The sequence below is a fragment of the Histoplasma capsulatum genome (assembly GCF_000150115.1).
Source record: "Histoplasma capsulatum G186AR genomic scaffold supercont2.5, whole genome shotgun sequence".
NCBI lineage: Eukaryota > Fungi > Ascomycota > Eurotiomycetes > Onygenales > Ajellomycetaceae > Histoplasma > Histoplasma capsulatum.
Window position 1 is genome coordinate 702,114 of NW_025544805.1, and position 21,550 is coordinate 723,663.

The window sequence follows — 21,550 nt, forward strand, 5'->3', positions numbered from 1 at the left end:
TTGAAACACTGCCATTGATGCTGCAGTTTAGGCATGGCAACGTATCTATGCCATCTATGCCGATCGATTTCAGAAAATTGAATTCGCCGCACGCTCTCAATTAAATCTAAAAACTTAACCATGTTCCGAGTGATACCAAAGCACATCCGAGCCTCACCTCTCTGGCAGTTACAAACACTCCCCTTCGCCATACGATTCCTCTCCAGCACACCTCTATGCTATCCCAGACCTCGATTAACTTTATTACCAACATCTGAACTCGTTTCCAGAAAATTGATCCAAGCCCGGTTAAACAGCACCTCCAGCACCTCGCGCCTGCAAAAATTTAAACGAGACTACAAGGAAGCGTGGGGTAAAATATGGCAAACAAACCCCATTGGTTTTCCGCTCACTGTATTGTTCGTGGCGGTGAATGCGGGGTTACTTATATACATAATATACGACCGGGTTACTCGGGTAGACCCATACCTCAACAGATTCCCGCCAGAGGTAGCTGCACCCCTTCGCAAAGCCCTTCACCATTCCGAAATCCGACCCGACCCTATCTTGGCACTACAGATGTTTAGGGAGGCACTTGTTGTTGCAGAGCATGTTCAGATGCACCCATTCTCTGACGAAGTCCTTGGGATAAGAATCGCAGCCGCTGAAATGCTGGAGAAAAACGGCCTAGTCAAAGCATCCATTGACATGCTGGAGAAGACTCTGGCAGACTGCAAGGAGTGGGTAACCAGTGGGAGGAGAAAGCAAATGATAATTGATAAGCAAAGAGCACACAGGACCCCAGCTGAGATTGTTGATCCTGAAACAGCGGAAGCGGAGAAAACCACACGCGAAAAGGAAGGAAGAGAAGCGAAGCTTCGTGACCAAGTCATGAAAAAGGTCATTGGAATTAAAATTAAACTAGCAGATCTATACTCGAGCAACTCTGTACAGGATATGGACAAAGCGGAGAACTCACTCATTGGAGCTGTTACCGAAAGTGCTAGCGAGGTTCGAAGGCGCAGAGAACTAAATTTGCCGGTGTCCCGCGACGGCGGAGACGATTATATTAATCTCACCGAGATTGCAGCGTCGTGCAATGACCTGGCCGATTTATATGTCAAAAAGGGAAAACACCACCTCGCAGCAACTTTATACATACAGAGCTTAGGCTTGATTAAGGAAGAGGAGGGTCAGTCGACAACGTGTGCGCAGGTTGTTCTCCTTAACAACATCTCTTCTCAGATGGCAGAGGAAGCTCAAAGGGTAACTGGAAAGCCAGGATCGATATCCAGAGCAGACGGTCCTCTGATATCTAAACCAGAGCTCCTCGATGCGGCAGCACTGTGGGCAAAAAAGGCCTTAGATGTTGCAGCACATATCAAACCGCCAGTCCGGGATGAGCAGTGCGATCAGTCGTGCCAAGCTGCGCTATATAATTTGGGTGAAATAGCGCACATGCAGAAGCAATTCGCAGAGGCACGGGATTACTATGAACAGGCCAGAGAATTGGCCACTCAATTACAATTTGAAGAAGGAATCAAGTTAGCAAATGACGCTATAAATAGGCTTAATAACAAAAAATAGGGCTGGCTATTCATATAGAAGATTGCTGACTTGGAAATGTGTACTATATATTTATACACCTGAATGAACCAGTATGATACCTTGCTAGTGCTAGAATTGACTTTTACAATGGAGAGAAAGATGCGAGGTCTTCACATTGAAATTGTAGAGTCATGCAGTTGAGCTAGATGGATGGACCTGAGGGATTGATTTCATCCAGTTTGTGAAAATGAATAACCCTCAACGCCCAAGAGGACCATTCCGCTAGCAATCATCAGAACTGACATATTTGGAAGGCAGAACATATAGACTGACGCACCTTTTATGAAGCAAAGCAATAAAGAAAAATACACTGAAAAGGGAAGTTCAAAATAAGTGATTCAAGAACATGCCATAGCCTAAAATTTCGTCTCCCGTTTTTATTCAGGGGAAGGTTCTCTCTGCCATTGAATGGTGTAGAATTGGATTTGCATTGTAGTGAGAGGAAACTAACATAGCCTCTGCTGGGCTTCCATGTCTGATGCTACAGCTCTCCTGAAAGAGTGAGAACTGCGTATCCTCGTCACAACAGAACCAACTAAATAAATATACATCGCTAAACAACATGGCCGCAAAAAGGATTTCCGTTTTCGATGCTCTTCCAAGCCCAGCGACTTCATGCGGGAATTGCGTTCCCCAATGCCGTTCCAACTGAGCCAGATATGTGTGAACAAGCAATCTATGTGCCAATGCACCTGCAACACTATGCAAAGCAGGAGGATATGTTCTAATTTGCGAACGTCGCTGAAAGCTCATAAGAATCACCCATTCCAGGATAGAGACTGCACAGCATGAGATATATGCATGACGCCTCTGCGATGGGACCTTTTCGTCGTGGGTTCAATGTGACTTTCAGTGGGATTCAACCGGGGTCAAAAGGCTGAACCAGGGGGAAGTGGCCGGAAAATATTGGGAACGGCTGTTTGTAGCCTTCTGTGTGAACATGGCAATAACTAACTGATTTGGCTTCGTTCGCTTATGTGCGATGACGGATGGATAGGCGAGGCAGGGTCGGGGGGGAAATATAGAAAGAAGCATATGTCAACCAAAATTTAGAATTAAGAGAGAAAAAATAATGGTTTCTTTTTTCCTTTTCCGATTTCCATTTTCGAGGCTCTGCCTTTCACATTTCCCTTCTCTTAGATTGGCAAGGGCATGGTATGAAATTAGTGGGTTGGATGAAAAATTTCTGCCTCTGTGCAGAAGGATTTGTTTTTTTGATAGATCTGAGCTTTCTCTCTTTCGTCCTCTTTCCTTCTAGCTCGATAAACGGGAAAAAGCAAGTCAACTCTATCAAAAAAAGGCAAAAACTCCCGTTCCAGTCCACCGAAGAGAGAAAGAAAAAGTAAAGAGAGAGGTAGTGGAAAAAGGGGTAGGTAGATTTTGTCATTTGCTCATTGCTCATCCATCGCAACCCAGCCAGCTAGCTGGTAACCTCCACAGCAGCTGCGTTTTCTATTTGCTTCCGGCCCAGAGACAAACATATTACACATAACGGATATACACACACATATGCATCCCTCCTACGTCCTCGACATAACGCCCCAGGCTCGGATCTTATTATCAGTGTATCCAGCAAACAGAGTCTGGCCATCAGCGCTCCACGCCAAGCTTATGCACTCAGGCTCACGGCTCTTCTTTCCCTTCTCTACGAATTCAGGCTTAAGCTCGTCAACCTTGCTCTTCTTCTCCAGATCGAAAATGGTAATGCTGCTAGAGGTGGCAGCGCAGAGCCAGTAGCGGTTAGGGGAGAAGACGAGGGCGTGAATCTCATCGCCGGCTTGGAGAGAGTAGAGGTGTTTGGACTCATTGAGATCCCAGAGCATGGTGGTGCCATCCTTACCACCAGAAGCGCAGAGGGATCCATCAGGGGAGATGGTGACGGTGTTGATGTAGCCAGTGTGGCCGATGTGGTCGGTTTGGATGCGGCAGGATGAAAGTTCCCAGACCTTTTACGTTTGGTGATATTAGTCAAAAAAGAAATACACTTGGAAAATGGTGATCTTGTGCGCCTTATTTTCAAAGTATAAAAATTATAAAAGGTTGTCCATCAGGGCATTTGGTGAAGATTGTCTCATGGCCTTGTTAAGGGCTCTGAAGTAGCAAATACGTAAAAGCAAAACATCATTGGACATATATAATAAATCATATATGCAATTGGGGACTGCAATGGAGCGATATATGATTTCGTACCTTGACGAGTTTATCCCAGCCAGCAGAGACGATGACGGGGTTCTGGGGGTTGGGGCTAAAGCGAACGCAGGAGACCCATTCGGTATGTCCCTTGTCGGTGATGGTGAACTTGCAGTCTCCCAAAGTGTTCCACAGTTTGATGGTTCGGTCGCGGGATCCGGATACGATCTGGCGGTTGTCGGCAGAGAAAGAGACGGACAAAACATCATTGGTGTGGCCAACAAAGGTTCTGGTGGTGTTGCCGGTGGCCAATTCCCAGAGGCGAAGGGTTTTATCCCAGGAGGAAGAAAGGGCATAGGCACCGTCGGACGAAATTACCTATTTTTCGAAGAGAGCGAAACAATGCACAAGAATTAGCCAACATTGTTCCTCAGGCAACTCTTCTTAACAACTCCTTTTGATTATTTCAGCTTCTGGAATGGTATTTTTATCATACACAGTCAGAGACAATGTGAGAATGACCGTGGAGGCTCCGCTTGGGGTATCCGTATGCGGTGTCATCACGGGTCAAGTTCCAGATGATCAGGGTCTTATCGCGACTGGCGGACAGGAGCATATCGGGGCTAATATAATGATTCGGCCAGTCAGAATTCCACTGTGTGTTCATTTTTCAAGCTTCATCGACATATAAACGAAAAACCAATTGGTTGTAGCTTACTTCTCAAGCGAAGTGGCCAGGGAGGTGACCCAGCCATTGTGGCCTTCGAGGGTCCCGCGGTGGACAAGCTGCTCAGCCATGGTGTGCAGGCTCTCGATGGAAGTGTGAGAAATCAGGGAATCCTCGTGGGGGGTTGGAAGGAGGAGGATGGATGGCGAGCAAAGCAATGTCGTTGAGCTGTTTGGTTCTTCTTCGTCTCGTCTCTTAGCGATGGAGCGAGGTTCCGCCGCCCAGGCGAGCCCTAAGCGCAATTTGGTTGCGGGCCTTTTGTGTGTGCGGCGGAACCCTAGCTGGCCTAAGCGAGTAAAAGTCACGTGGATTCTAAATAATGAGAGATTCAATAGATTCAATAGCATTCAACACTCTGTAAACATACAAGTTGAAATGAACGGGAGTTAGTAAATATTCACACATCTATTCTAAAACCAGAGCAAATGATAATGATTATGACTACAACACTCCAAATCTCATGGGCTGCTTTTATACAGGTCAGGCATCTGTCCTAAGCCTCCTCCGCTGTGGGTCTGTCCCTTCACTTCCTGTACCCCATGCGCACTCTTCTCGTACACATGCTGCCTCAACTGAGCCAGGATCTCAGAGTCTTTCCACCGCTGCGGGACAGGTCTATATGCAGGTTTGAAAGCACCGACAGTCTGCGCCCACTCCCCACTCTTTGCGGCCCCGCTCTTCCACGTTTCCGTCGGCGTATCCTTCACTGGCTTTTCGGATGACTTTGGTGCAGGAGACGGGTTAGCACTATCTGTCGTTGACGGATCTTTTGCCTCTTGAGTTGCCCAGTAGTAGATATCCCAGTCATTCTCGTCGAGAAACTTGTCATATTCCTGCAGTTGTCGTTCTGTCATGGTTGGGAGATGCCGGGATGCAAAGGTCGAGAGGAGAAGATCGGACTCTAGAATGCCTCGCTTGCGACTTTGATCTATTTGCCTGTTAACTTGATATTTTGTAAGATGATCAAGGCGCAATGTAGTAGACATACACAGCAACCTAGCTCTCATTGTCATGATATCCTCTCCATCTCTCTTCAGCGGCTCAACCTTAAACGTGATCCCATCCATCTCTCCAATGCCCAGCTCAGGTTTTCTCCCATCTCTAGTTTTCACAGTCCCGCCTGTCATATTCTCCATATTCCCCGGAATCGCATCGCGCCGTTGATATTCTTGATTCGCTGCTGTAACCAGCTCAGGGAACTCTACTTTCGCGGCGGCCTTGGGGAAATCATTGGTGCTGGTCGACGCGGTATTTGCCAGACGCGGGTTCAAAGGCTTGGATTTCTGAGCTTTGCCGTGTGAGGGAGCGGTCGAGTGGCTGCGTTCGTTCGGGTTGCTGGCTCGGAATTTTGTCGAGCTCAGTGATCGATTCGTTGCGGCTTTGGCTTGAACTTGGATGAATGAAAATACAGGCCTGACATTGTTGGAAGAATTAAGAGCGCGTATAAAGCATTGGGGAGTACCTAGACTTGGCATTATTTAGCAATTTAAGGGCGCTGTTAAGAATGAATAAATTGATTGATAATTCGAAGAATTTCTTTCGAGGCAGAACAAGCTTCCAAGATTGACATCATCCAGACGCCCCTGTTTGCCGTGTTTGCATCCGGAAACGGTGCTATCTACATTCGTACATGTATTTACTGTTGTAATAAACTAAGTGAATCAAGTTCCTGTTCATATGCTCTTTGCCGCTGGGCGTAATCTTCTCGAACTAGACAACTATCTATTACCATCATCCTCAGCACTGTCGGGCACCTGCCACTGATTCCCACTTCACTTCTAGATAGTAGATATCAACAATGCAAGTCCTTAACAAGGCATGGTATTTTGTACTAACACATACTAGTATAAATCCGGAAATCTCAACCCAAAATGGAACGGAAGGGAAGAAAGAAAGAAAGAAAGAAAAAATAATGTATAATGTTCTCCATCATCCTTCATTGCAATTATCGTTGAGAATCCCAGTGTAAGAAGTATTCGGAGAGGAATACCGTGTGCGAAGATAGAAAGAAATCGTCACGTATTTAGATAAGATGTTTCGACCTAGTAATTATTAAAACAAAACACGTTAACACACAAAGCTCCTAATATTAAGAGACAAGAAAATAGATTGCATTTTTTGCAAGGAGGTGAGCTAAGACAAAGGGCTCTCATGCCGTCCAAGAAGGTAAGGATTGGAAATCATAAAGTAAAAGTAACTCACCTGAAATAGGCTCTCAGATAAATAACCTGCCATACGCCTAACCCTATCAGCATCCCTATAGTCCCAAAGGCAAACCATTTAACCCGCTCATTCGTGCTCTCGTTCGTATCTCTCAATTTCTGCTCGCGAGTCCGCATGTATTCCATCTCCGTCACAATCTCACCGACCATCGCTTCGATACGGCGCAGATCAGCTTCGACCGGTCGCAGCTTCTCTTGTACCTGGATGGCAGACCAATCGCGTGCGTCGGCTCCAATGTCAATGTCAAGTTCGACGGAGCGGGAAAGGTGGCCAGAAGCTATAAGGTTTGAATATGCAACGTTAGGTTACCTAAATCGCGGAATATATACAGAGAATAAGTTGGGGAACCAGGAGGGCCCAAGTGATTTACTTACATCGGCCAACAGGAATGTTCTCAAAGCACACGTCAAATGCAGTATCCGCCCCGGAGGTAAAGGCTTGTCTTTTCTCGCCAACGACGTCCTTGGGTCTGCCGTAATCATTTCCCATCGAGTCTTTGATCTATATTTTCCCAATAAAAGCCAAATTGTTAGCAAAGCACCGAACCCACAATTGAATAGAAGCAATGCTCCTTTGCGAAATTATTCAGTCCCAAAGCACTAGAATAATAGAAAATTTCCAGGTCCGGCGAAATGAAGCTTCTCACTAGCGACATAAGGAAACATTGCAGACCAGTGATCAAAACCAGACAGGTGTAGCTTATATATACCACCCGCTTCAAAGAAAACAAAAACCCTGCACACAACACCAAGAAGACAAGGAAAGGCATGGGGAAAACATACATGCATATTTACAACCTGTCCATCACCCTTCTGTCCACCCACAATCGCTGTCACAACAACCAACTGATCCTTACTCACGAAGTTCCGTATACATCTCTCGTTATTCACATTCGCAGGGAGATCGAATTTCAGGGCTGTGGAGAGTTGCGCTATGCAGAGTAGAAGGACGAGTGCGAGAGGTCGCAGCAGCCCAGTTAAGGGTGATGGACATGAGCTGCCCATCCTGTTTTCCCCCCCGTCTCTTCTTCCTATTTTAAAGGAAGTGCGTGTGATCCTGTAGGAGGGGAGGCGTCCAATTGGGAAAGGGGGCGGCGATGGAACAGTGTTGTATAGTTATTCTGTTTACAGGGAAGGAAAGAAGTTCTTGCAGAATGCCACGATTGAGTTAGGAGTCGGCCTCGGATCAATGTTTCTGCGGGGGAATAATCCAAGGGGCCCAATCCAATAAACAAGAGAGCAAAATAGGAATTTAGCTTCATTGGATATATATATATATTCTAGTATAAATATTAGTATTATTGTGGGACAAAATGAGAAAAAGAGCACTAGCTATCTGGCACAGTTCACATATGAGAGCAGTTAATCATTATATATACTACTAGTAGTATTTTTCCATTTATACAATCAAGGAAAAATATGTTAGGTGAGGGAAATCAAAAATAAGGACAAACGGCTTGATAAATAATAAATAATAAGATTAATCTACATGAAATTAGGCAACTCATTAGCTAAGTATGTAGTCCACTTTGACCATGAAATGGAACACGGCCGTGGTTTTTCACAACGGACAAAAGAGAGAATGAAGGATACTATCAAGAAGTATAATGACTGTAATAAAGGATAATAAATTGGACGTGAATCGGATTTCCTCCCAAGGGAAAGGAAACCCTTTGAAGTACGAAGGCAGCATGAACGAGTAGAGGAGGAAGAGGGAGGCATCAGCATCACAAAGTGTAGATTATGGCAAAGTGACATAGAGATAAAAGTGGGGGAAACATCCAACGCACATGTAAACCGCCGGGGAAGTGAATTCCAAAGGGATAAATAAGATGAATAAGAGAGATGGCAAAAAATAAGATTTAATAGCGTACAAATGGGCAAGTTGAGAAGGTAGCTCCAAAAGAAAGGCTGGTAATAGGTAGTGTAAGTACAAATTTGCTGCTGGGCTGGTTGCAATGTAGAGAATGGGGGCGTTAGAATTGAAATACACCAAAATGTCCCGAGACGAAGGCAGGTAGCGAACAACGGAACAAATGATCAAGGCAAGTGACCAAATAAAAGTCGTAGAGTAGAAGAGCAACACAAGATAGGTACAGGGAGACATTATTCAGAATAGATCGTCCTCTTCGCCGAAAGGTAGGGCGTTTTGATGTGCTCAAAATCACGCTTTCGGAGAAAAAGACAAACGGTGTGAATATCCGAATTTACAAAAATAGGAGGAAACTGACCAACATAATAGCTATACATGAATGGCATTGAAATGGGTCCAATATCAACTCTTAAAATAAAGAAACAAGGAAAGATAGATCATAGAAGAGAAAGAAAGAGTTTACACCGTCTGTTTCTTCATCCGCGAAAACATCCTAGTAAAGGAGCCGCCGTTCCCCTTCTCCCTTTCCTCGCTGAATGATGACCGGGAACCCGGCCGAGCTACTGGCTCAGGCGGTCCGGTATTCTTTAAGAAGTCTGCCAACTCCGCTGTCGAAGTTTGATAGCCTCTGGGAGGACTTCTCTGCGAGCGTTGAACTCCATTCATTCCGCCGTTTGATTGAGTATTGGCACGAGCTCTATAAGACGACTGTGGCGAATAACTCCCTTTGATATGAGAATTCGAGCGAGAGACTTTGAGCCGAGTTGTCTCCGGAATCGAGACCGCAGGGCCTACTGGGGACGAGACGGTAGTGGCGTTTGATTTATAGGAACGGAGAGATGATCGCGATAGTTTAGTCGATGGGATTTTGTCCACAGACGTAGCGCGCATTAGCCGTGTTCTCATGGATGTCGAACTCTTCATTTTCGGCTTATTTGTCGCATTCATATTGACGGATAGAAGCTGGGGGGCTTGGTCAAGATCAGGGGGTGGAGGAGCGTTGCGTAGGAAGTCAGCTAAGCTCTCTTCCTCCTCTTTATGGGCTTTCAGGCCTCCAGACAGGAGTTCGGTTTCAAAATCATCATCGTCACTATCGAAATCGATGGCATAGGGATCTTTCACTCGTCGCTGCTTTCTGGGTGGCATAGCACGTTCTCCAGTATCCAGGGCGCCGCCTGGAGCTGGTGAGCTGGGCTGTGTTCGAATGTTGGCACGGTTTGTGGAATCGAGCAAGCCGGTGCGCGAGTTGAAGGAGGAAGGGCCGGATTTCGTCGTGGCTGAGTCTGTATGCGAGCTTGGAGCGTAGCTTTGTTTTCCGGGATCACGATGAGCACGGCCAGGGTTCAGCAGGAATTCATCCGAATCCATTGTTGTACGAAAAGGAGCGACCGTCCTGGGAATTCGATGCAAGCCGTCTTGTGGCCCTTCTCTTATAAAATCGATCAGATCTGACGTGCCATTGTCCTTTGGCGTTACCGCTGGCCTAGCTTCTAAGCGCGGAGCTGTCCTTTTTGGCATTTCTTTGGTAAGAGTGTGTGAGGCGCGAGACGATGTCATTGATGAAGTCCCGCTGCCACTCAAACTCAACTTCCGGGTAGTCTGTCCACTGTTGCTGTTAATTAAACTGGTAGTACGCTTTGAATGATTTATTGGAGCTGCTGGGGTTTGATCAGGCCCAGTTGATCTAATAAATTCCGAAAGGTCCCTCAGGGATTCTCTTTCTACTCTAGGATCCCGTGCTTGCGGTGTAGCGGATTTGTGAATAGATGACTGGGGCCGGTTCGATTTTACAACAGAAGACTCTACAAACGTGGACTTGTTAGGTGAAGCAGTAGACGGAGAGTGTATGCGCAGCCCATTCAATTTGGAGGAAGAAACGCTTGGTCTTCTACCGTCCGATTGTGCCTCACCAGTGGCACTAGTCTTTTTCACAAATTCGTCCGTGTCGGTTGCATCACTTCGCATGGTTTCCCATCTCGGAGAATTTGAATCCTATTAAATACGTCAATATTCAGAGTCGGGATACAGGCGGTAGTTGAAACTTACCTCCATCTCTCTCATGTTTCGCGGGGTAAGAGTGAAATGTATAGTTTCGTCACTTTGAATCAGTTGGTCCAAGTTAGAAGGGTCCGCAACAGTTTCTGCAAATTTAGACAGAGTTGAGTTTGTGTCTGTAGAAGTGCGTATTGGAAAAGGAATCCTTGAATCGTGGTCATTGGGCTGCCGTCCTACCAGGCCCTTTAACAGTTTACTGGAAACCTGTGAGGTAGCGGATCCTGAAGTTATCGGCCGCTTATCCCGATGGCTGCCGATGCTCAGAGAGCGGCGAGGTTTGGAACTTGAATCACGAGGAGTTGCAGGGGGAGGAGGAGAAACACGCTGGACTGCGGCCCGCTCAGACCCCACCGAAACAGCGGAATTCGGTGTGTAGCGAGGGGTTATATTCCCGCCGTTAGAAGTTTTGGTATGTCTCCGCGAATTACTTCGGGAAAGAGTTTGTCCGTTTTGGCTTGTGTTAATCGACCGGTGGCCCGAAAACGAATGTGGAGAATCTTGATTAGGGCTGCTGCTTGAGCTGTCGACAACCTCCTGATGTGGACTGAGTCGAGAGGGCAGGAATGAAGCTCTGTTTGTTTCGGCAACAAAGGATGTTTCCACGATTGAATCTTGAGAAGAAACGTAGTGCGCATGACCTTGTCCGATATTGGATTGGTCCGAAGGACTGGAGTCATCATCCTCGGAAACTATGGGTACCGGGGCGTGGTGTTTCCGACCGATTTTGACGATATGGTCTCTATTTTGATATTGAAGCCCTTGTTTGGTGTGAAGATTTTCACTATTCGTATCATCATGTGCGTGTTTGGAAAATCCAGGAGGATGGTTATTTTCACTTTCGAGACCTTGGCGAGCAGGCTGTTCTTGGCCCCTTTGCGATTGAAGCTTCGCATTGAGTATTCCATTTGGTGATTTTGGACGATGCAGCTGATCAGTGGATGCAGAGGTCAAGATTTCAGAATGGCCACTGCTTTCAGCATCGCATTCAATATCTGCGGCGTCTTGGCGCTGTTTACTACGAGGAGGGATTTCAGGTGGACTAGATTTTGTTCCCGAAGGTTTGTCGGTGAGCTCGTCATCTTCAATCATCGTCTCCAGATGATTCTGTTCATCTTTAACAGAACCGACGCCCGAGTTGAGGCCAAAGTGAAAATACCCATCTGACTGCAGCCGTTGGGATGGCGAGGATGGCAATGACTTGGAGCGAGAATGACTTATATTGCCTCGCAGCCCCGTTGAGTTTGAGGTTGATCGGCACGATGTGGAGGCGTAATCAGATCCGGAAATAAGGAGGCTTCGAGGGCGTAATGACCGTGCTTGAATGGCTATTGAGAGTTCGGTAGTAAATCCAGGGACTTCAATTTCATCCACGTCATTTTCGGAGACCGGGATGGGTATATCTGCCGGATTTAAATCTTCCCCCAGTGCAGTCGCGCCCGTCTTCTGGAGTGCTTGGATGGCGGGTGGCTCTTCTATTGTTGCGATACTGCTTGCTCTACTGGTGCCTCTCAGAGGAAGAAGACCCCGCCGCGACATAGATTCTCTCGAAAGCGTTCTGGAGAGCATGGGAGTCCTTACATTTTTCCTCCACATACGCCACAGCCGGCCAAGTGTAGGGTTAAGTGCTAGCTTCTCCATGTCCATATCCTCGACTACTAATATCTCGACATCTGGCGCATCGGAATTTTCGTCCCGGGATCTGCTGGACCTTCCTGATCTCATTCGAGCAGACGCCGCGTCGCCAGCAATTATTAACGAGTGTTCACCGATATACTCCAGAATTGAGGTAAGAAATATGGCAGCGGCGGGTGTTATGTGGCCAATATAATTGGAAAAGCGTGCCGGACCAACATTCGTCTCACTTAGCCCCTCTCGACGTAGATGTTCTTCCTCATCTTCCTCTTCCATGTCGCCCAATCGGGTGTATACCATGCATCGCAAGCGAGTAAGCTTCCATGACCTCTCGAGCTCAAATTGTCCAGCTGGCTCGCGGCCTCCACGAAAGTCAGATAGCTCCTCATCTTCTCCACCACCCATGTATTCACTTAGTTCCTCATCCGCTGCAGAAACAACCTCCTTTGCAAGTCTTGGTTTCAGTACTTCAGCCAATGCTGGTCTGATGGCATTCAATTTCGTAGATTTGGCGGCCACAAGGATGTTGAAAAGTAGGTTGTCTAGGAAACGGTTAAGGAGAGTAAGGGACGATCGGGTGACGGAAGCACCAATGGTGCCAGCCGATGGGTTTACACCATTGAGGTTTTGGTCTGTGGATACAATCTGGGCTGCAGCGGTTGCAGCAATAAATTGGGGCTCTGGGTTAACTGGAGGTGGTGACAGCATGCTTTGCGTCTGCAAGGGAGTATCGCCAGTCAAGCTCACGCTGCGGCCGTGACGGCCGGATATTGAACCGAACGAATTGGTAAAATGTTCGCACTGCATTGTGCCAGGAATTTTCACATCAACTTTACATGAACATTCGGGTGGGGGAATAGATGGAGAGATAAGGAGGGTCGAGAAGCCGAAGGGGTTTTGTTACGCAAGCGAACCTGTACAAGACCTATTGCAAAGCAACAAACAGGAAAAGCTTCAACAATATCAAATCACAAAACAATGAGAATCTGCACAAGAGACAAAGAGAGGTCAGCATGCAGAACTGCAACGATTTTTCATGTGAGGCTTATTTTTTCTCGGGTTTTCTTTCCCTGCAGGTCTTGACGGCACCAACTCCCAGTGATAGATTTGGCCAGGCAGCTTGAATTTGCCAAAAAGGTAACATGTGCGCTAGGGAAGGGGCCAGAAGAAAGGAGAGGATGAGGAGCGGAGCAGCAGCACTACACCAGTACCACCCCAGTGAGACTGGAGCAGTGGGAGAAATGGAGGAGCTGGCTGTCAAAGCCGAGAAAGCGAAATGATGACAAGTGGGTTTGACAGGACACAATCCAGCCCGCGAGACGGACACAAGCACGAGCTGGACTAATGAGAGGATTAAAATTGATTGGAGGGAGAACCTACTCATGAACGAGACAAGCACATGTCTGAGTCGTAAAATCTTGGACAGGCGAGGTCCGTCGGCTTGTGGGAGATGGATGGATATGTCGAATGACAGCCCAATGGACTTGGATGATGGATTGGCACCAAAATGGGCAGAGGGGAGAAGTGGAGATAGCAAGCCTCGTCGCACTGGAACTGGGGAAGTCGGTCTCCTAGCGCTCTTAGCTCTGAGGAGGTTGGACTAGCGAAGTTGAAAGAAGAGGTCAAGAGGCGAAGAGTTTGGGGCTAAATTAGTCGACGAGAGTACGAACGGCCATGGGGGTACAAACGATGGACAGCAGCCCAGGAACAGAGCAGAAACAAAAAAAAAAAAAAAATCAGTTGCGGGCTTGAGACTCCAGAATTCAGGAGAAGTGGAGAGCACTAGAATAGTCTAGCAACAATGACTAGCAGACTAGTGGCAATTGGAGCGACAAGGATGAAAGAGACAGCAGGATTGCAGCCGACTATTGAGGCCCGGACAGGGAGAAGAAACAGCTTCATGTCAGAGGAATATCACCTGCATATGACCCACGCCCCAGGCATTTGGGAAGACTCATATCAGGCAATCCGAACCGCCGTTTCCAATTCCATATCCCAGTCATTATCACCGCTACTACGATTATGAATTCTTATCCAGACATATTTCTCCTCACAGTCCGGCAGCGGCATTGCCCGGAATTGATGGCTGGGCATTGTTCTCCGCAAGAAAAGCCAGATTTACGTAGTACTTGCGGCTTATTTTCTCCGCGTGCCATGGCAAAATGGCATGGCTTTTTCGCTTCAGGGCGTGGACGCCATCTGTTGCGCCAGACCTATTAGCGCCTGGGTTTCTGCGATGAGAGGCCAAAAAGAAGGGGGAGAAAAAAGGAATTCAAACGATGAGCACGAAATCACCACAAAATGCCTCTGATCAGTGATCAGTGATCACCCCCGCAATATGATAATCGCCATCCACATTAAGTTTATTTACTGCATATTCTCTTGGTTCTAAGACTGAACCAGTGCCAACCACCGGCGAGCAGAGCCAACCAGAGGCATCACGACCATGGATGGCAAAGAAAGATGGAAAAAACAAATACGCCCAGGTGAGAAGCAAATAAAAAAGCAAATAATGAAAAGAAACATGGAGGGCTGGCTCACTAGAATGTCCATCGAATGGCGATGGAAGGGCCATGGCCCATGGTCCATAAATGGATGGTTCTCGCATGCGCTGGCGGATTTCAAACTCTCAAAGCGTTTGATCGCCCCAAAATGCCTCAGAATCCAGACCGCTGAGTCCTTTTCGGTGCGGTTTTCCTTTGTTGTTCTGTTTATTTTCAACGACTTCTCCTTTGATTTATTTTATTTTATTTATCTATCTATCCAATTTTTGGTTAAGTGGGATGGCTGCTCATAAAAAATTTAAACCGTACAGGTTCAATTCCCGACAAATATGATACTACAGGGATTGATGATTACACCCCTTAACTGGCTAATTACAGAGTACACGTCCTCAAAAGATGAAACCTTTTTTTTTTGGGGAGGGGGGGGGGGGGAATCTCCTCTCTCTTCTCTTTTTTCACACTCTAGAAAATTGAAAGAACTGGTTTTTGCGATATTTTTTGGGCGGTTGACTGACCCGCTAGCTTCTTCAATTAGCTTTGCAGCCCCTAGCTGCGTATTCAAACCTTCTCTCCTTTCAATGAATATATATATGTTAGGAATCTCTGCTGTCTTCCCCTCCCCCCACAATCACCTCTCCTATACTAATTGAAAAATGATTTTGTCATTACAAATCTCTTACTTTTGAATTCATTATTTCTCTATCTTTATTTTGTGCAATCACAAAGACTGGTGATGTATAGTATTTATAGATATCTTCTATTATGACGATGAATGATGTTGAGAGCTCTTATGTGTGCTAATGTTGGTGAGTATGTACAGTACATGTACATTACTCCTCCCCACCTGCCTGGCTACATATCATATCAATCTCTAGCGATGACAGGGATATCTAGCGATATCTATCGATGATACGAGGATCTAGACATATCAATGATTCAGAGGTTAGAAGCCAAAATATTATAGAGATGAGTTGAGAGCTCTATATATCGCAATCTCTCTCTTCTACCCTCAAATCATCTTTCACTATAGTTAACTATAGTTAATTATTACTATCATTAACAGTTGATTGATATTCTTCAACGATATTGTATCTAGTCCCCTGGATAATATATGCACTATATATATGCTAATACGACGGATTATAGCGAGCTTGATGAGTGCCCTCAAAGAATGAGAAGTGAACACAGCAAGCAAAGCATACTTGTGGATTTAATGCAAATTGAAACGATTTTATTGTACACAGGAATTGGATGTTGGATGGTGAGTCGTCTTACGAGTCTAGTTGTGGTAAAAGGTCATTACACCAGCATTTCAGACAAAGTCGTTAAGCTCGAATTCAGTCCTTCGTACTGTCGTCATTCATAGATTGTTGTGGGCGTGAACCTGTTGGTGCAGGGGATGGAGTTGGTGGATATCGTTGACAATCCAACAAGTCTGAGGCAACACGTCAGTGCTTGTAGTTCAATTTCAGCATTTCAAAATTTGGATTGTTAGCACGAAGAGAACCAGTTGCCCATTCTATTTCCTCCCTTGTTTCCCACGGAAGTCTCTCTGTTGTTCTAATCATTCTAGAGTATCGATTTTCTAAAGACTTATAGTCATCATGTTCTGGTAATATGGATTCCATAACCCAGACTGGATACCTTTGCAAGGCTAACAATCCAAGTGAAAATGACTCCCCCGATTAAGACTTCGATCCGAAAACTAAACCAAGATTGTTGGATCATAGGTTCTCGGATGGTCTGCGAAAAAAGCAGCACTGCAACGACCAGTTCCATTGTCTCCTGGGCGGATGCCCCTCAGTCACGTTCTGTCTACGTGCGATAACTGAGGGAGAAGAACACCTGTCACTTGGCTCAGCCGATGCAAAGTTCTCCGAGAAAGACCGCATCCACGCCGCGGAACATCATCTGCCGTCTGAAGATAGGCGACGTGTAATTGCAAAGTGACGAGCTACGCCCCAGGCATACCGCTTGAAGCTGACCCCATCAATTTTGTCAAGTCGAAAGATTCTACGGTCACATTCCCAGAAGTCATCCATACCTGGGCTGTGTGTCGAACCTACCTGCTTCTAAAACAGATCGAGGGGAGAACGCTTGAACGGTACTGGCCTTCGCTATTCTCTGGTCAACGTTCGAGTATTGATATCACCATCACTAAGCTATGCAAAAGCCTCGCCAAGAATAAATACATCCTGCTGTCTTTAGTCCGCGTCTAGCTATGGAGTTGTTGAGCTGTTTTTCAGCGCGACACGACCTGATTCGCGTCCATCATGGATGCCGTATCATCTCGGACTTCGCTCCAAGCGGATCTCATTGCTGATCTCTTCAATTCCCATCCTGCTAGTCAGAATTTTCCAGTTGTCCCTGCGACATGTTATTTCTATCATGCTGACCTCGGACCCACGAACATCATTACAGTTGGAGATGGTTCTGTAATTGGTGTTTTGGACTGGGAATCTGCCGGATACTCCCCAAAATTCTGGATTGCTACCAACCGCTTGTTTCTGCTGGACTCTTCTCGCCTCCGGGTTCCGAGAGTAGATTGGCTTGGATCGAGCTTCTTGCAAGCGCGCTGGAGGAAGAGGGGTTTCTGCGGAGAATTGACCGATATGAGACTTCGAGGAACGTTGTGCTGTCTCCAAATCTAACCACAGGCAATATGGCTGCTTCGTTGGCTGCGCGCACATATGACCCTGATTTCCATGGTGCCCCTTGACTTTGTGCTCGGGAATGGGAGTACGCAGAAGACATCTACTCGTAATACGTATATTTCTAAACAATGTCTATTCTTCACATACTTCGAGAGCTTGGTGGTAACCACGTTAAGTATTCTATGAGCTTGAATACCGAAAGATTATGATCCCTTTCATGATTCTAAGATCATTGATTGCTCTGCAAATCCACACAGAGATTCGGGGACGGTGCCAAGTTTATGGTCAATAACCACTGCGCTTGAAACTTCAAGGATGTGTGGTTTTGCAAATACCTTACACAGAGGCACGTCAGCTTCCATGCCCCAGGCGCTGACCTACCACAATGAATGATGTCTAGCCTATGAAGGAAGTCGAGGGCCAACAAGAGTTGTTTGGAAATAGCTCGTGCGGGGGCTGCCTGATGCGGCCTTCCGCTGACACTCATTACTTCACCATCAGATATCATTGCAGGGAGCACCAGACATAAGCGTTCCCATTTGAGCCATCATGGTCAAAATAGCCCACCAGTTCGATGACATGCCCTTTGCCAGGATGATCGAGGCCCGGAACAGACAAATTTAAAAGGTATTGCAAGTTCTTTATTGTTTCTGGAAGCGTCTGCTTTCAGTACCTTCAATGCAACATGTCGCTGGGGCCTTACCTACGTCGAGAGGAATTGCTGAAAGCATAGTATCCTATCTGTTGGCAGATGACCCCTTCATATCTCCAAACAGGAGAGTTCAAATTAAAGGGTACCCAACCAAGAAATGCAGGCTCGAAGATTCATAACCCTAGGGCAGGGGTGAGGGAAAGACAAACGAAATACGTGAAAGTGCGAAGGGAAATATAGCCAAGACCCTGGAGGAGCCTTAGTTTGCAATGCGGAGTGTGAACCGGGCTGATTTCACACTCAAAGAGGGGTCAAGTCCTGCTGCAGATAGATCCAATGTGATCGTAAAGAGCAGTATGGAGAGAGATCTCCTCTGGCAACCTGGATCTCGACTCTACTGTCGCATCGCACATAGCTGGTCTCGTCCAGGAACACCAAATTGACCCAGTTAGCTGAGAGGATGAGAAACAAAACTGCCCAGGATTTGGGGGCAATTCGACATTGTCAGGCTGACCCCTCAATGAGAGATCAACATAGTCGCATGAGTGAAAAGAGCAAAGAAAAAGAGCTATCCTGGCAAAGACAGCAATCGAGATCGAATACGCTGAAAGGACGATATGCTCTGGACGAACGGATTAGGGTAAATTCTGCTAATCACTGTCATCACCCACGGCCAGCTTGGAATTTGCGGGCCCCGCGAGGTATTTCTTTCAAATTACGCCATTTATTCCAGAAACCCTGAGCGGCATCACCTTGACATGGTGGGGTAAATGTCCGATTTTGTCAGGTATTGGCACCTAGCCTTTGAGCAAAGCTCAGCTCCGATAGATATGAGCGCGTGAAAAAGTGAATGGCTCAATCAATCGCCGTTCGTCTGTCAATGGGAGACGAACCGCACATTCTTTTTCTAGAATTGGTGACTTGGGGGCCAAAATCCATAGGATATAATCATCCCCACTGAAGAAGCCGTGTCCCGCATGACTTGAGCCAAAGCAAGTCCACGAAATTTTAAAGGGACGAAGACGAACCTGGCTGAAACATGTCTTTATGTATCATTTCCCTGCTTTTCATTTCTTCCAGACTGGCCTCCAGCCTCCCAGCCCCGGCCTTCCCCCTGGTGTTTTGATTATTACATATATCCTCCTTTCAACAGATAGATCTGCATGAGGAGAAAGTGAAAAGTCAGGGATTTCCTTCTTGAATACAAGTATTGGAGCAAGTGCATGCTGTATTCTTTGCAACTCCCTTCATTTCCCCACGTGGATGAAGGGGTATACATGGATGCATTTTCCGCGACGAGATTGGTTTCCTTTGTTGTCCGTTGTTTGGTAATTTCCAGCCACATGGGGTAGGTCGAACTGCTGGCCTGTAATCCTCCTACCATCTGCTCAAGTCAATTCTCCAAGATAAATTGGACAGACAAGGGCTGTACGTTGCGGTATGCTGGATTGGCGGTCGGTTAAGTAATTGCTATTTAATTAGGCTTATTCGAGCCAGGCCTCCTGCAGCTCATGATCATTTCAATGTACTGCAGAGTACATTCCGCCACATACAAGTGCTCAGAGAGCGTCAGCGGACTTAGTTGGGGACTTTAGCTTCTAATAAAAACCACTGATTTGATTGTTGAAAACTTGTTTTTTTTTTTTGAAAAAAAAAAAAAAATCCCATATAAACAGAGAACGAAAGGACAAACTCGTAGGGAAATGCCGAAAAAATGACTGATGGCTGGAAGTTGGAGGCTCTCTATCTAGCCTGAAGAAGAGCAGTTTTCTAATGCGTAACATGACTTTGAATCGTCAGGTCCCGAAAACCCTTTTGAAATTTTGTCTACCCTCTAAACTTTGTGTCCGTCCCTTTTTGTGTAGTCCCCCCATTGAAACACCCTAACAAGCAACAATTACGCGGTAGAGAAGAAGGGAACAGAACCAAGCAAGGACAGAGTAGAAAGATCATAAAAAAAAGTGCAGAAAACGACGGAAAGGGAATAGCAAACAAAATTAGCTCAATATCCACCAGAATCCACGCCACTATCCCCAACGGAACGACGCGTGGCGTCCCAGCGGCTCGATGAGCTCTCCAGCAACCCAGTCGAGGATATCGTTTTCGATTATTGCGGCGGTGTCTGCTAGCTTGCTCTCTAACTGGCGTGTGATTGCTTGCTGGAATAGTCCCGAGTCTGGTTTATAGAGGACATTGTTGTAATCGTCGAACGAAGTAACGACTTCGGCATCATCCAAGATGCGGTCATATTCATCTTTCCCAAACAGATATGGGAAAAACCCGAGAGCTGAGTCCACGACGCGGTCAAGGTATGCATTCACTTGGTGTTCTGTGAGTGGAAGAAAATCGATATCGCATGAAGTAGCGTTCAGGGTGCGAGTTAAGACAACCGGCCGATAGTCTTCAACATTCATGTTACGAATACCGTTAACATATGCTATGAAAAGCTGTTTATCAAGTTCGATAACATCACGGCTATGTTCATTGGGATCATAGTCTTTTCCGTTGACCGTGTATGGCTGGAAGGGTACGCGTTTCGAGCCTCTCATACGAAGGGCTTGTTCGTGAAACGTCATCTCAGGTTCTGCACGACCGTCCACAATCTCATCCCTGCAGGGAATGATGCGGATGTCATCCTTAGCGCTGAAGTGCACGGAATTGGCGAAGCAAATGAAGGAACCTTCATCGTCCGAATCTGCATTCATATACACCAGGTCAGTAGCTTTCCGAAACTTGCCCTAGTCTATTTTAGTAATCAGGCCTTACATTCATTCTCATCACCTTCATCAGAACAGTTCGAGTCACTGGTTCCAGTTTTATAACCTCCACTAACCTCCACCTCCTCCTCTTCTTCTTCCTCCTCCTCTTCCTCCTCGTCATCGTCATCGTCATCGTCCATGTCTGAATCTGAATCATATTCAACGTTATCTTCCAGGTCAAATTCTGTGGGTTTAGAGGTCTGTGGAGTTCGTGGTCCTATTGGATTTTTCAGAATCGATTTCAGGTTGGCGACTGGAGTTTGAGAGGCGTAAGATGATGACAATGAAGTATCACCATCGAGAACTTCGGACGTGGGAGAGGATGCCGGGCTTCCAGAACTTGAAGAGGCCTCACAGTTCGATGGTTCGGTGTGAACGAGAACTCTACGCGCGAGATTAATGGGAAGCATCGCCTTGACATCAACGGTATCGATTAAATGTGGGTCTCCACAGACATTATGGTTCATTTCGCTGTTTGCGCAAGAGCGTATCCTATGTGTGGATTGGAACCTGATTTCGGAAATGCCTTGAATGACACCTGCAGGAGAGATAGGTGCAGTCGCAGTTTCAGTGGAGGTCTGTTTGACCCGAAGAGTGGCCATATTCGATAGCGCGAATCAACAGCAGGGATTGTTATATGTTGTTTTGGTATCGTTTGTGTTGAATAAGGGATATCTAGCTAAAATTCCGCGTCTTGCTTTTTCCCTATAAAAAGGAGCGCGTGAATCGCGACATGCGAACGTAATGAGGAAGAG

The 21,550-nt window shown here is 46.4% G+C and overlaps 6 protein-coding genes across 6 annotated transcripts; 3 read left to right on the top strand and 3 right to left on the bottom strand.

Annotated features, from left to right (window-relative positions):
- Window positions 1–120: 120 nt before the first annotated feature.
- On the top strand, window positions 121–1,566 carry HCBG_04188 (TPR domain-containing protein; the record flags this gene model as incomplete). The annotated part of the gene is made up of 2 exons (XM_045431237.1): window positions 121–352; window positions 461–1,566. The coding sequence occupies 2 exons, from the start codon at window positions 121–123 to the stop codon at window positions 1,564–1,566; spliced, it is 1,338 nt and encodes a 445-aa protein (XP_045287790.1).
- Window positions 1,567–2,523: 957 nt separating this feature from the next.
- HCBG_04189 (G-protein comlpex beta subunit CpcB) lies at window positions 2,524–7,671 on the bottom strand (the record flags this gene model as incomplete). Its single annotated transcript, XM_045431238.1, has 10 exons — window positions 2,524–3,533; window positions 3,778–4,095; window positions 4,214–4,340; window positions 4,436–4,756; window positions 4,922–5,372; window positions 5,433–5,906; window positions 6,174–6,214; window positions 6,647–6,944; window positions 7,042–7,168; window positions 7,450–7,671. 10 exons carry the CDS (start codon window positions 7,669–7,671, stop codon window positions 3,108–3,110), a joined length of 2,805 nt encoding a protein of 934 aa, XP_045287791.1.
- Window positions 7,672–8,696: 1,025 nt separating this feature from the next.
- HCBG_04190 (uncharacterized protein) lies at window positions 8,697–13,033 on the bottom strand (the record flags this gene model as incomplete). Its single annotated transcript, XM_045431239.1, has 2 exons — window positions 8,697–10,531; window positions 10,586–13,033. The coding sequence occupies 2 exons, from the start codon at window positions 13,031–13,033 to the stop codon at window positions 8,999–9,001; spliced, it is 3,981 nt and encodes a 1,326-aa protein (XP_045287792.1).
- A 2,487-nt stretch (window positions 13,034–15,520) lies between these two features.
- On the top strand, window positions 15,521–16,949 carry HCBG_04191 (uncharacterized protein; the record flags this gene model as incomplete). The annotated part of the gene is made up of 4 exons (XM_045431240.1): window positions 15,521–15,540; window positions 15,877–16,077; window positions 16,461–16,665; window positions 16,734–16,949. The coding sequence occupies 4 exons, from the start codon at window positions 15,521–15,523 to the stop codon at window positions 16,947–16,949; spliced, it is 642 nt and encodes a 213-aa protein (XP_045287793.1).
- Window positions 16,950–17,003: 54 nt separating this feature from the next.
- Window positions 17,004–17,381, top strand: HCBG_04192 (uncharacterized protein; the record flags this gene model as incomplete). Its single annotated transcript, XM_045431241.1, has 1 exon — window positions 17,004–17,381. The coding sequence occupies one exon, from the start codon at window positions 17,004–17,006 to the stop codon at window positions 17,379–17,381; it is 378 nt and encodes a 125-aa protein (XP_045287794.1).
- Window positions 17,382–20,063: 2,682 nt separating this feature from the next.
- Window positions 20,064–21,397, bottom strand: HCBG_04193 (uncharacterized protein; the record flags this gene model as incomplete). Its single annotated transcript, XM_045431242.1, has 2 exons — window positions 20,064–20,731; window positions 20,803–21,397. The coding sequence occupies 2 exons, from the start codon at window positions 21,395–21,397 to the stop codon at window positions 20,064–20,066; spliced, it is 1,263 nt and encodes a 420-aa protein (XP_045287795.1).
- Between the last annotated feature and the right edge of the window lie 153 nt (window positions 21,398–21,550).